At 43.6% G+C, this 15,401-nt stretch overlaps 1 protein-coding gene across 4 annotated transcripts in view; it reads left to right on the top strand.

The window, feature by feature from the left end:
- Positions 1-15,401, top strand: part of SPTY2D1 (SPT2 chromatin protein domain containing 1) — a 46,567-nt gene that overhangs the window by 19,651 nt on the left and 11,515 nt on the right. For all 4 annotated transcript variants that reach the window (XM_053255758.1, XM_053255737.1, XM_053255726.1 and 1 more), the window contains 2 exons: positions 412-1,830; positions 3,911-4,067. In XM_053255758.1, coding sequence (XP_053111733.1) covers positions 489-1,830; positions 3,911-4,067 — 1,499 coding nt within the window. In that variant the 5' untranslated portion in view covers positions 412-488. The remainder of the gene's footprint in view (positions 1-411; positions 1,831-3,910; positions 4,068-15,401) is intronic.

Below are 15,401 nucleotides of genomic sequence, written 5' to 3'. Positions count from 1 at the left end.
CTTTTTGCCTTCGAGCAGCAAAACTACTCTTTGAAAGTGGCCTCAGTTTCAAAAGCTTTCTCCATGTGGAATGGTAATTCTTGCTTGAGCTAAAACTAGCTCATGGCTCCTTTGGGCATATTGAATTTATTTATTTATTCATTCATTTATTCAATTTCTTAGTTCTGTCATTCTCTGGATCCTGTCCTTAGAGTTCTGAACGTCTTTTAATTAAAATTCTGTTGTGTGATGTTCCCAAATGTAACGTGTAAACGTAATCTGCTTTTTTATTTCTTAAGTAACAAACAGTCAGAGTGTAAACTTGTGTCATCATTTTGGTATTCACTATCTCTTACAGAATTTATATTTTTCAAAATAATATTTTTCAAGTATAAAAGAGCCATTTTTAAACAAATTCATTTCTTTTTACAGTTCTTGAGGAAAAAAGAAGAAAAGAAGATCTTTTAGCTAAGCGTGTGGAACTGAAACATGACCGAAAAGCAAGAGCTATGGCTTCCCGGACAAAGGACAACTTCCGTGGTTATAATGGCATTCCTATTGAAGAGAAACCTAAAAAGAGGCGAGGTCGTGCAAGCAGCTCTGACAGAATCACAGAAGGAGAGAAATGCACATCAGGTGATGAATCAGAGCAATTTGAATATAGTCAGACAGAATCCGAGCATGAGTCTGAAGAGTATGAAGAAAGGCCATCCAAAACATCAGTGAAACCAAAGGCAACTCCTAAAGGTGCACCTCCACCACTGAATTTTACAGATCTTCTAAAGCTGGCTGAAAAGAAACAATATGAACCAGTTGAGATAAAAGTTGTCAAAAAGACAGAAGAAAGACCCCTGACAGCAGAAGAACTGAAAGAGCGAGAATACTTGGAACGGAAAAATAGAAAAGGGATCATACTAAAAGAGAAGAAAGTGGAAAAAGAAATGAAACCTGTAACAGCATCAAATTCTTCCAAAAAACATTCACAGAAGGAATTCATAAATACTAAACTCAGCAAGCATTCAACAGATAAGCATTCCATCTCAAAAGGAAACCTTTCCTTACAAAGTGGTATTGAGAAGAAACACAAAGGGCCAGCATTAAGTGAAAAGCCACCAAGACTGTTATCTTCCAGCAAACCCAATCACTCTGAAAAAGCAAAACCTGTACACAAAGGACCTTTAAAAAGTACATCAAGCAGTAATCATATTAAACATCCAGTCAATGGAGGAGGAAAATCTGGGTCAAGCTCTCATACCCCAATCTTGAAGACAGCTTCTAATGGGATTCAGAAACAGGCACCTACTAAAGAACTTAATCTGAAAAAAGCTACTAGTCATTCGAAACCAACTGCTCAGCATGAAAGTGTTAAAAATTCCAGCAGGCAAGCAAGCAGCAGTTCAAGCACAGGAGGGCCTCTTCCACGAGCAAAGAATAGCTTGAGTATAGGACCAGGGCGGCCAGGCAGCAGTTCCCATACTGGACATGGGTTGCAAGTTACTACAGGCAAGGGACCTGGGCGATCAGGAAGCAGCTTAGGATCAGGACAACGAAGCAGCAGCTTAAGCGTGGGACCTGGTCGGCCAGGCAGCAGTTCAGGACCAATGCGTAATAGTAGTCAAAGCGTAGGACCTGGCCGGCCTAATAGCAGCCTAAACACTGGACTGGGAAGAGGTAGCAGCTCTGGATCTGGACCAGGCCGGCCGAGCAGCACTTCAGTTGGAACTCTGAAACCAAAGTGCACTGTTGTATCTGAAACAATCTCATCTAAAAATCTAGTTCCAAGACAAGCTAGTGGCCAGATGAATGGAATGAGACCATTTCCACCTCAAAGATCTGGATTCCCCTCACAAGGTATCTTTGTCGTCTGCATTGTGTTATCCATGTTTTGTTCATACATTTGTTGTTTCTAGGGATGTGCATGAAATGGCTTTTGTGTTTGGTTTTGAGCTTGAAACACTCAAAATGGCCCATTTCCAGTTGAAATGATTTGCACATCTCTAGTTGTCTCATGCAACTTCTTGAACTTGTATTCTCAGATGTACAGTTGCACAGTATTGTCAAACACAAATTTCCTTCACGCGCGCTCTCTCTCTCTCTCTCTCTCTCTCTCTCTCACTCACTCACTGGGGAGCCTGATCAATGCAGGCTTATTTGGAAGCAAGTTCCACTGAGTTCACTAAGCTTGTAAAGGAAGGATAGAAAGCAAAGATCCTTATTCTGCTGTTAATGTGATGGTTTTCACAAACATGGTGTAAAGTAGAAAACCATTTTTGTGAGATCTTGGCAAGTTATGCTTGTGTTAATAGAATTGCAGGTTCACTTACAAGTTATATAGTACCCATACATTGGAGAACACCAAGGGGGCTATAACACACCATGTGAGAACACCAAGGGGGCTATAACAAAGAGTACTAGGTAGTTGAAAAATCATTCCCTGACTGATGATTTCAGTCAGAGGCCAAGTGTACCCCTTCTATAACAAACTTTCAGCTCACGTACCCCATAGAACTCTGTGTGTGTGTGTGTGTGTGTGTGTGTGTGTATGTGTGTGTGTGTGTGTGTGTGTGTGTATGTATACACTCTCTCTCCCTCCCTCCCCCTCATTCATTCTCTCACTCAAATGTTAGTTATGAGACAGGCTACTCCACACACAGGTTTACATCCAGATGAAGTTGCTCATGAGTACTCCCACTTAAACTCGTGGAATAAGTTTACTTATTCCATTAATTTCATGAGTACTCAGTGCTAATTTTCTGAAGCCTGTCATTCAGGCAGAGGGGAGGACTTCAGCACATAGCCAGCCAATCAGGAGCAGAGAAGGATCTCCACCACCACCCCCTGCAGTGGACACATTGCTGAGAGTGCATCAGCTTCAAACTGTTGGTCCTCAGATGGGGAGAAAATAGTTTGACTGCAGCATGGGGAAGCAGGAGGGCTCTGAGTACCACCACCCCTCCCCAGGTACTCTTCAAGTATCCCTAGGGTTAATAGGATCCCCTTTGGGAACCACTGGTCTAAACTATAAGAATCAGTTCAGTTGTGGGGAGAAGATATTGGAGAAATCTTTGGCTTTTGCAACCCCAAGACAGACAGGGTTTCATCTTTACTTTTTTCAATGATCAGCAGGGACATGGTGGGCCCTTAATATCCAGTTGCAAAAACTTATCCTCTGGATTGACTTTAACTCCATTCTCTGTGCCCTTCTGAGAGGAAGGGATGCTCAGCATCTTGGAGAGAAAGCAGATGGTGGACTACTGCAGGTGGAAGATGCAAAAACAAGTGGTGCAGAACTGTTTATTGATGAAAAACAAGTCTGGTAAGAAATACGTTTTGTACTCTCCAGGATAGAGACTATTCCCTGAAAAAGAATATTCCTCGAAATGCATAGGGACTTGTTTTTGCATCTTTTGCCTTTGTGGTGCCCCGTCTTTTGTGGGTCTACTGTAGGTGCACAAAGATACATTTCCTCTTAAGTACAAAGCAATCTTCATATGTCTGGCATTCCACAGTGTAACTTGTCAGTAAGATGGAGTTAAATGCAGAATGGATTTGTGAGCGTATGAGAACTGTATCTGATAGTTCATAAATAATACTTTAGGCACAATATGACACATGCACCTCATTTGCTATGCTTATTATGGGTGGGTTTTGGAAACAAATCGGAAGAAATCTAATTTGTATTTCCTTGCAGTAGTAGTGATACAATAGTTCCATTTTTTAACACTTGGATTGAAAAACATTTATTCTTGTTAAGGCCTTTACAGTGACATACTCTTTTGCTGTTTGACTATTTTATGACCTTTCCTATACACAAGTTGCCCATGTGACGCCTCATAAAAGCCAATTTATCTAATGAAAAATTAGTGCCGCACTAAGTTTGGTGGCAAGTAGTTTGCAGATGTTTTTTACACTTCTGAATCTTCCTCCTTAGGTTTTCCAAGACCAAATCTCCCACCTATTACTTATAAAAGGCAATATGAAGATGACGAATATGATTCTGAAATGGATGACTTCATTGATGATGAAGGGGAGCCCCAAGAAGAAATCTCTAAACATATTAAAGAAATATTTGGATATGATCGGAATAGGTAAGGAAAACAAGAATTAACATCATTTTCATACTGTGGTTAAAGCCTGGTTCCACATGACATTGGAAAGCCTTAGAAGTGGATACTCCTCTCTCACTTGTGTGTGAGAGTCTCCCAGGAATTCTGTTTCCAGCTTAGGTTAGAAGGAATGATCCCCACCACACATTAAGGTCAACAAGAGAGGTCCGTCTCTATATGCTGCCAGCTTATCTGGCAGTGACACGGGAACGGGTCTTCTCTGTAGTCACTCCTGGGCTGTGGAATGCTCTCCCTATAGATGTTCATAGTTTAACATTTTTACCCACTTTTAAAAGAGCCCGTAAGAAACGTTAATTTAAGCCAGGCTTTTAGTAATCTTTGTTTTTAAATTATATTAACAGCTTGTTTTAATTTTTCTTGTGTGTTTCTATTTGTGAACCACCTAGAGCCTTTGAAGTCAGGAGGTACAGCCACGGTTTTTGTTAGGGTATCAGACCATATTGAATGTGTGTACTTGAGTATGGGGACCAGGGATAGATTGGGACTTCTGTTGGTGTACCGATCACCCCGATGCCCAACGGAATCCCTTACTGAGCTAACGGACTTGGTTGCGGAACTTGTGTTGGAGTCTCCCAGACTCTTGGTGCTGGGGGACTTCAGTGTTCATTTTGGGACCAATCTGTCCGGGGTAGCTCAGGAGTTCATAGCGGCCATGACAACTATGGGCTTATCTCAAGTGGTCTCTGGACTGATACATATTGCAGGTCACACGCTTGATTTGGTCTTTTACTCTGATAAGGGTGGTGTTCCATGGGTGGGGACCAGGGTGGATTTGATTTAAATCAAACTGATTTAAATCACGATTTAAATCACGATTTAAATCATTAGCAGGGTGGATAAAAATCAAAAAAATCCGATTTAAATCAGAAATCCGATTTAAATCAGAAATCCGATTTAAATAAAAGAAATCCGATTTAAATAAAAGAAATCCGATTTAAATAAAAGAAATCCGATTTAAATAAAAGAAATCCGATTTAAATAAAAGAAATCCGATTTTTTAAATTTAAATCGGATTTTTTTTTAATCCACCCTGCTAGTGATTTAAATCGTGATTTAAATCGTGATTTAAATCGTGATTTAAATCAGTTTGATTTAAATCAAATCCACCCTGGTGGGGACCCCGTGATTTCCCCATTGTCATGGACAGACCACCATCTGGTTAAGGTTGGACTTACAGCCACTTCCCACCTCCACAGGGGCGAGGGACCTATTAGAATGGTCCCCCCGAAGAGGTTATTGGATCCAGTAAGATTCCAAGAAGTCCTGGAGGAATTCAGTGTTGGCTTTGCTGGTGATCCTGTTGATGCCCTGGTTGAGAATTGGAACAACTTGCTCACCAGGGCAGTAGAATGATTGCTCCCAAGTGTTCCCTCTGACCCACTTCAAAATTGGCCCCTTGGTATACGGAAGATCTACAGGGGCTCAAGCGGCAAGCAAGGTAGGCGACTAGAGCGCAAGTGGAGAAAGACTAGACTCGAATCCGACAGATTGTGACATAGAGCACATCTAAAGATCTATGCTTGGGCAATACATGCGGCAAAGAGGTGGTTCTTTTCTGCCCGTATTGCCTCTGTGAGTTCACATCCAGCGGGGTTGTTCAGGGTTGTGAGGGGACTAGTATCTGCTCCCCCTCCGTTGAACCACAATTTGGAGTCATCAGTTACCCCCTGTGATGTGTTTAAAGAGTTTTTCGCAGATAAACTGATAAAATCTCTCGGATTCAGGCCAACCTAGATGGAGACCACACAGTTAATTTGATGTCTCAACTGGAGGTGCCCAACAACTCCTCTTATGTTATTCGACTGGATCGGTTTCAGTTTGTGACTCCTGAGGATGTGGACAAGCTGCTTGGAGAGGTGAGGCCTACCACTTGTTCTCTTGATCCTTGTCCAACATGGCTTGTTCTATCTAGCAGGGAGGCTATTGTAGACAGCCTGGTGGAAATCATAAATGCTTCTCTGAGGGAGGGCAGGATGCCTCCTTGTCTTAAGGAGGCAATCATAAGACCTCTTCTAAAGAAGCCTGCATTAGATCCCTCAGTTGAGCAATTATAGGCCTGTTTCCAACCTCCCATGGCTGGGCAAGGTAATTGAGATGGTGGTGGCCTCTCAGCTCCAGGCAGTCTTGGAGGAAACTGATTATCTAGACCTATTTCAACCTGGTTTTCGGGCAGGCTATGGGGTGCAGACTGCCTTGGTCAGCCTGATGGATGATCTCCAATTGGGAATTGACAGAGGAAGTGTGACTCTGTTGGTCCTTTTGGATCTCTCAGCGGCTTTCAATACTATCAACCATAGTATCCTTCTGGAACGTCTGAGGGGGTTGGGGGTGGGAGGTTTTACAGTGGTTCCGCTCTGACCTCTCAGACAAATTCCAGATTGTGTCAATTGGAGATTGTTGCTCTTTGAAATCTGAGCTTTAGTATGGTGTCCCTCAAGGCTCTGTACTTTCTCCAATGCTTTTTAACATCTACATGAAACTGCTGGGAGAGATCATCAGGGGATTTGGAGCGGGGTGTTACCAGTACGCTGATCTACTTCTCCATGTCAACGTCTTCAGGAGCTGGCATATCTTCCCTAAATGCCTGCCTAGAAGCAGTAATGGGCTGGGTGAGGGACAATAAACTGAAGCTGAATCCAGATAAGACAGAGGTACTTATTGTGTGGGCTCAGAACTCTAGAGACAATTTTGATCTACCTGTTCTAGATGGGGTCACACTTCCCCAAAAGGAACAGGTTTGCAGTCTGGGAATATTTCTAGATTCACACCTCTCCCTGGTTTCTCAGGTTGAGGCGGTGGCCGGGGTGCTTTCTGTCAGCTCCTGTTGATAGCCAGCTGCGCCTGTTTCCTGAGATCAATGACCTCAAAACAGTGGTATATCTGTTGGTTACCTCCAGACTCGACTTCTGTAATGTGCTCTACATGGGGCTGCCTTTGTACATAGTCGGGAAATTTCAGCTGGTTCAGAATGTAGCAGCCAGGTTGGTCTCTGGGTCATCTCGGAGAGACCATGTTACTCCTTTACTGATGGAGCTACACTGGCTGTCAATAGGTTTCTGGACAAAATACAAAGTGCTAGTTATAACTTATAAAGCCCTAAACGGCTTAGGCCCTGGGTATTTAAGAGAGCATCTTCTTCACTACGAGCCCCACTGCCCATTGAGGTCATCTGAGGAGGTCCATTTCCAGTTGCCACCAACTCGTTGGGTGGCTACACATAGAAGGGCCTTCTTGGTCACTGTCCCGAGATTGTGGAATGCACTCCCTGCTGAGATGCGCTCCTCCCCATCTCTGGCAATTTTCAAAAAACACCTGAAAACCCATCTTTTCGCCCAAGCTTTCTCAGCTTCCTAAATTTTTTTAGGTTTTAATCTCTGGTTTATTTTTAAATTGTTAATTTTTTTTAATTTTTTTAAAACTTGTTTTATGCTATTGTTAATTGCCCAGAGACAAAAGTTTGGGGTGTTGTACAAATTTTTTTATTTATATATATATATATATATACGCGTTAGAAGGAACATAGGGAAGCTATAAAGTTTACTACTATGATATTAGTAACAGTACAATCTATACCTAAGGCTGTGGAAATAACTTTAAAGTTAAATGGCGGTAGCATAAGAACTATAAAATTGCCCTAAAACTTGAATCTCTGAAAATCTACAAAAAGCTATAAAATTAGAAAAACTATAAGCTATAATAAGCTCATAGCCCAGGGAAAGTAATCAGGAAGGGGAGAGTCCAAATTAATGATAGTTTCACCAGGGGGTTTGCATTCAAGTAGTTTGATGGCCATCCTCCACCGTTAGGTGGGGTTAGGCTGTGAGGGATAGTCTTAGCCTGTCGTTGAGTATAGTCAGCCATACTCTGGCCTCCACTTTCACCAGGCCTGCTACTAATTGAAGATCAGCATTAGAGACACAGTGGGGTACCTGGAATGCTGCTCTTAAGAAATTTGGACTGGAAGAGCTCCAGAGGGTCAAAGTTGGGAAAAGGGTCCAGCTGAGCACTGTAGAGAAGTAGTTTAAGGGCTGCATGAATATATTGGCAGCCTCCTTGTTCAAAAGAATTTTAGGATGGCAGCAGTGCTCCTCTGAGCATTTTGGGCAACATAGTGCGATGAGTCTTTCTAGTACTGGAAGCTTGAAAGACCACTCCCAGGTATTCAAAGAATGAGACCTTCGATTGTATTCCCATTTATATGCTAGCAGTATACATTTGGTCTCTTAGCAAAGACCATGATCTTAGTTTTATGGTAATTTATTTCCCGTTGAGCCTCCTTACAATACTGGGAAAGGCCCCTCAATGCTCTTCTTGAAATGCTCTCCTTGAAAGAATTGCCGTGTCATCTGCGTAGAGCAAAATGGAGATGTGTTTCTCTAACAACTTAGCGAGGTGAAAGTCCAAATTATTTAGGTGGCCCACCATGTTGTTTATATAAAAATTAAACAGGAGTGGGGCAAATGTGCAGCCTTGTTTGACGCCCTTGCGGGTTGGGACAACATTTGATAAGTGACCTTGAGGATTGCATCTGACTTTCAAGGACATGCCATCATGGAGGGTGCGAATGAGAGATAGCAAGTGCTGGTTGATTGAAGAGGCTTCCAGTTTTTCCCACAGTTTCACTTGGAAGATGGAATCAAATGCAGACTTGGGATCTATGAAGGCCGTGTATAGGGACTTTCTTGTCCCAGCTTTCCTTAGTTTCCAGTATAAGTGTTTGGCATAAAGCTTGCTGATTGTGTTGAGCAGGCTGATGGGTATGTAGTTTGCTGGGTCATCCCTCCTGCCTTTTTTGACGATGGGAACAATAACTGCTAGGCCCCAATCCCTGGGGATAAAACTATGTTTGTCGATGAATGTAATCAGCGAGACCAGAATGGGAGCCCACCATGCTGAGTTATTTATTAATTCAGGGGAGATTAAATCATCACCAGAAACCTTCCCAGGTCTTAATTGAGAAATCAAATCCATAGCCTCAGCAGGCATCACCAGTGGCCAAGCAGGCAGGTCCTCTACATCATGCCAGGGGCATCCATGGTCCACTTCTTCATCTCTGTACAGTTCACTAAAATGCCTTTCCCAGACCTCCGATGGAGTAATACTATCCAAGTGCATCAGGCCATTACTGGGATGATCCACAGTAATACTTCAAAATAGGGCTGAATCGTTGGTTCTGACTACCTGGATGAGATATGACCAGGTGACTTTCATAGTGTCTCTTTTCTTGTGTTTGGGTAATTGTTTGTATCTTCTGCTTAAGGAGATCCTGCACAGACATTGGTCTTATATTGGCTTTATAAGCATTGTAGTTGGCGATGAGTTGTTTTTGTTTTTTGCTTCATTGCATTTCGAGTAAAACCATTATTCGGAATGGTACAGGTGCTCTTTAAGGTGAGCAGTATTTTTATGGGTTGGGTGCTTTTGTAATTCCTGCACTAGGTTGCTACAGCTCTCTAGAATTGAGTTTAGGGGACTCTGCTGAGAGGAGGGAGAGGCAGATTTGTTGGAAGTGTTCTGAGGTAAATTGTTCTATTGTTGCTTTGTCCAATTTGTACTACTAGGGTACAGTGTCTGAAGTGGATTGTCAGGACCATAGCATGTAGCTTAAATGGGTGAAGTCTTACTATAAGACTGATTGTATAACAGAAACATGGTGGAACCATGAGAACCAGTGGGACACTGTTATCTCTGGATATAAACTCTATAGAAAGTACAGGGAGGGGCACCTTGGAGGTGGAGTAGCACTGTATATTGAAGAAGGCATAGAATCTAACAAGGTAGAAAACCTAGCTGGACTGGAGTCCTCCACAGAAACCCTGTGGGTGACAATACAAGGCCTGAAAGGGAACGTGCTACTGGGGATATGCTATCGCCCTCCGGATCAAAACACTGACAGTGACTGGGAGTTGCAGCAGGAAATCAGGGAGGCTTCAAGGAGAGGCAGGGCTGTAATAATGAGTGACTTCAATTACCCACAAATAGACTGGGTAAATTCACAGTCAGGTCATAACAAAGAGGTCAGATTTCTAGATACACTAAATGACTGTGCCCTAGAACAGTTGGTCTTGGAACCAACCTGAGAGAAGGCGACCTTGGACTTAATTCTGAGTGGCACCCAGGACCTGGTGCGTGATGTCAGTGTCATCAACCCTTTAGGGAACAGTGACCATAGTGCCATCAAATTCAGCATACATGCAGGGAGAGAATCACCAAGGAGTTCTAACACAGACATTTTGAATTTCAGAAGAGGAAACTTCTCCAAAATGAGGAGTATGGTGAAAAGAAAGCTGGAAGGGAAAATCAGGAGACTCACTTTGCTCCAGAGTGCATGGAGTTTACTCAAAACCACAATACTAGAAGCCCAGTTAGATTGTATACCCAAAAGGAGGAAAGGTACCACTAAGTCCAAGAGGATGCCAGCATGGCTAATGGGTACCGTCAAGGAAGCCATAAAAAGGAAGAAGACTTCCTTCCAAAATTGGAAGGCCTGTCCAAATGAAGAGAACAGAAAGGAACACAAACTCTGGCAAAAGAAATGCAAGGTGACAATAAGGGAGGCAAAAAGAGAGTTTGAGGAACATTTAGCCAAAAGTATCAAGGAGAATAACAAAAACTTCTTTAAACACATCAGAAGCAGGAAACTTGCCAGAGAGGTGGTTGGACCATTAGACAATGAGGGTGTGAAAGGGATTGTTAAGGAGGATATGGAGGTTGCAGAGAAGCTAAATGAGTTCTTTGCGTCCGTCTTCACAGCACAGGATACTGAGCATATACCTGTTCCTGAACCAGGCTTTTCAGGGATGGCAGCTAAAGAACTGAGTCAGATAGAAGTGACAAGAGACGATGTTCTAAACTGTCAGGAAAAACTGAAAACTAACAAATCACCAGGGCCGGATGGCATCCATCCAAGAGTCCTCAAAGAACACAAATGTGAAATTGCCGACCTCCTTGCTAAAATATATGACTTATCCCTGAAATCGGGCTCTGTACCAGAGGATTGGAGAGTAGCAAATGCAACACCAATTTTCAAAAAGGGATCCAGGGGCGATCTGGGAAATTACAGGCCGGTTAGCTTAATGTCCGTTCCAGGCAAATTGATGGAAAGCATCCTCAAGAATAAAATTGTAAAGCACATAGAAGAACAGGCCCTGCTGGGAGAGAACGAGCATGGCTTCCGCAAAGGGAAATTGCCTCACCAACCTTTTGGAGTTCTTTGAGAGTGTCAACAAGTGTGTGGATCAAGGTGATCCAGTTGACATAGTATACCTGGACTTCCAAAAAGCTTTCGACAGAGTTTCTCATCAAAGACTCCTGAGAAAACTTAGCAGTCATGGGATAAGGGGACAAGTACATGTGTGGATTGGTAACTGGTTGAAAGTCAAGAAACAGAGGGTAGGTATAAATGGAGAGTTTTCACAATGGAGGGAAGTAAGAAGTGTGGTCGCCCAGGGATCTGTACTGGGAATGGTGCTTTTTAATTTATTCATAAATGATCTAGAAGCAGGAGTAAGCAGTGAGGTGGCCAAATTTGCAGATGATACCAAACTCTTCCAGGTAGTGAAATCCAAAACGGATTGTGAGGAGCTCCAAAAGGATCTCTCCAAACTGGGGGAGTGGGCAACAAAGTGGCAAATGCAGTTCAGTGTTGGCATGTGTAAAGTGATGCACATTGGAACGAAAAACCCCAACTTCAAGTATACGCTGATGGAATCTGAGCTGTCGGTGACTGACCAGGAGAGGGATCTTGGGGTCATGGTGGACAGCTCATTGAAAGTGTCGACTCAATGTGCGGCAGCTGTGAAAAAGGCCAATTCCATGCTAGGGATCATTAGGAAGGGGATTGAAAATAAAACAGCTAATATTATAATGTCCTTATACAAAACTATGGTGCGACCACACTTGGAGTACTGTGTACAATTCTGGTCACCACATCTAAAAAAGGACATTGTAGAACTGGGAAAGGTGCAGAAGCGGGCAACCAAGATGATCATGGGCCTAGAGCACCTTTCTTATGAGGCAAGACTACAACACCTGGGGCTTTTTAGTTTAGAAAAAATATGACTGTGGGGAGACATGATAGAGGTCTATAAAATCATTCATGGTGTGGAGAAAGTGGATAGAGAGAAATTTTTCTCCCTCTCACATAACACTAGAACCAGGGGTCATCCCATGAAATTGATTGCCAGGAAATCTAGGACCAACACACGGAAGTACTTTTTCACGCAACGCATAATCCACTTGTGGAATTCTCTGCCACAAGATTTGGTGACAGTCAACAACCTGGATGGCTTTAATAAGGGTTTGGATAACTTCATGGAGGAGAGGTCTATCAACGGCTTCTAGTCGGAGGGCTGTGGGCCACCTCCAGCCTCAAAGCCATCCAGCCTCTGAGTACTAGTTGCAGGGGAGTAACAGCAGTAGAGAGGGCATGCCCGTGGCTTTCAGCGGCATCTGGTAGGCCACTGTGCAAAACAGGATGCTGGACTAGATGGACCTTGGGCCTGATCCAGCAGGGCTGTTCTTATGTTCTTACTAACATCACAGACAGTAGTGGAGACTAACACTCCCAGTCCATCTTTAGGTCTGCCCCTTCTCGCACTATTTTCTGTTCTCAGTGAGTATGAGCTGAAACCGTTGAGTACTAGATCTTCAGCTGTCCGGGTTTCCTGCATCATTATGGTATTGTATCTAGAGATGGAGTCTATGAAGGAGGCATTCCTTCAGCTGGAATGCCAACCTGCCGCATTCCTGGTCAGAAGGAAGACCTTATGCTGGTCGTCTTCTCATCAGTCTGTATTTTATTGGCAGGGGCAAGTGTAGAGGTTCCCTGGGAATTGGTGAGTTGAGTGCACAAAGCCACAGGGTCAAAGTAAGAAGTCTCTTAAATAGTTTCTGATGCAATTGGCTCCATGGGAAGCATTGCGCCGCTGCTGCTCTTGTAACAATGAGAGTGATGATGGGCATTCATCCCCATTATTTAGTTTTGCTGTGAGTTCAATATGGGATGTTTCTGATACATATTACTCCTTGGGAATTGCATGTGGTAGCTGCAGCTCTTGGGATGGTGTTGGTAATATCGGAGCCCCTTGCTTTGGGATTGCTGTGTCTGTTTAATGATGACCTGGGGCTCATCAGCATCAAGAAGAGATGTACATAGAGGTGTTATAAGCTGTGACTGGTCAAGCTTTGGTGTAGCCCCACTCCTTGAGTTGACTGGCATTGAGGGGAGAGCCCTGGTGATGTCTTTTTTTGTTGTCAACGGCCTTTGAGTCAGAGTTGCAAAAATGAACTGAGAGTTTCCTCCTTTGTCTAGGAGGAATTGTAGCCTTGGCACTTGGGTTGGTGCCCAACGAGAGGCACATGGAGTTATACTCCTGGTTGTTGGTACCTGGGAGTTGGTTATGGCATTAGCAGCTACACTATTGTGTCCTCCTGGTATGGCCTGACATGGATAGATGTCCATATCACTGTCCGTGTCTGCAAGTTCAGAATCTGAGTGGGAGAAGACAATAGTCAATGGTGTTGCAAGCAGGCTGCAACGCCCTCCCTGCAAGGGAGAGAGGGAGCACACAGCCCCTCCCAGGTTAGCCAACAGAGGCTACCCCTGGTTCGGCTATGAGGCCAATGAGCAATCAGGAGTGAGGAGAAGACACGTCACACACAATTGTAGTTTTATAAATTTTATTAAGGCAAATGGTTACATCTAAGCAATTAAGCACAGAAGCAAAAAAAATGGTTTTCTTCCCAAATGTACTGTAGTGTTTTCAATAGCAGTTAAAATCATTTTCCCTCACTAGAAATGAATAGCAGTTGAAATCATTTTCTCTCACACTAGCATTGAACCCTGTGAGTGTGATATCTTGCAGCTCCTTTTTTAGCTAAGACACAACATTTACAGTTTCGATCTTAAGCAGAGAGGGAGAAAAGAGAGCAAAAATCCAGGTGTGAGAAAAGGGAGGGGGGAAATGAGTAAGGAGGAAAGACCAGAGAATGGAGGAGGTGTTCATTCTGGCCTCAGGCCGGCAGCCCAGAGTGAATGAGCTGAGAACAGAGAAAGGGGAGGAGGGATGGGGGATAGTGGGCTGAAGTGAGTAAGCTGACTCACTGAAAGCTGACAGGCACAGGCTAAGAGACAGAGATTTTTCTGGGAAGCAGAAGGGGGAGAGAATGAGATCCATAGGACAAGGTGGGGAGAAGTTGGGCAGGGATGTTAGTTTAAAAGATTCTGGGTTGAAGGCAATGTCTGCAAGTATATTTACTGGATCCTGTAGGCCAGCGTTGGCGATGAGATTCAGGAATGGAGATCTTGAATGTGCAGAGAGGCTTCCACCTGTCCAGGTGGCTTGGCAGAGTAATCGGATATGCAGGAAAGGAAGTCCCTTCAATCTTAGAGACCAGAGCAACTTCAGTAATCTGTTAGGCATGAGTTGCCTTCACATGATAGGGGCTACATGCTGCTCCTCCCATGGAGTGAGAGCATGCCTTCTCTTGTTCTCCCTTACCAGGTGTTGGCAGGTGGGTTGGGGGGAGAGACGACTACTTCGTCTCTTCCTACCTGTCCAGTCATGTGTGTGTCCGTCCGTCGGTCCTCTTTATACCTTTTCCAGGCCCGTTATCCATATCTCATATCAGAAACAGTCATATCCTTTCTCTCTGTGTCTCCAGTCTGATATCAGCAGCTCCAGAACTCCCCCCGGAACTCTCTTACCATATTTGGTGAAGGAGTCTACCATTCTTGGGGTTCATATCTGACACTTGTTTACTGAATCAGATGGAGTTGTTTCCCTTTTGATGTTCTCAAAACATTCTTGTTTCTGTCCAGATTGACAGGTTTGTGATAATCTTGAAGCAGAGTTGGCGCCTTTTAGTCCCAAGAAATGTAGTTCTATTCAGTAAGTTCTATTCAGACGTTCTGTAACTATGTACACTTAACATGATTACAGCACCCCTAGACTCTAGCAGGAAGCCTGAACAGACCTGTGTCCTAACCCTTCCTCCTTACTGACCAACCATAAATATAGCTTTTGTTTGCAGCAACAAATACTGTACCCAGGGAGAGATCTTGCCCCTGATTGGAATCACTGAGGCATCCAGCATTCCTGATCATGAGGAGGTACTTGCTCTCCAGATACAGCATTTATGCAGGCAAAAGCTGTAGTCATGGTCAGTGTGGGCAAGGCTACAGAGCTTGCTGACACAGGGAATAGGGCTTGCTAGCATGCTGCAGGGGCTGTTGTAACTGTACGATGTACATAGTTACATAATGCCTGAATATGGCTTGTCAAGCTGTTGTAG

Source organism: Hemicordylus capensis, chromosome 1 (genome assembly GCF_027244095.1).
Source record: "Hemicordylus capensis ecotype Gifberg chromosome 1, rHemCap1.1.pri, whole genome shotgun sequence".
NCBI lineage: Eukaryota > Metazoa > Chordata > Lepidosauria > Squamata > Cordylidae > Hemicordylus > Hemicordylus capensis.
This window is presented reverse-complemented; position numbering and strand designations above follow the sequence as displayed.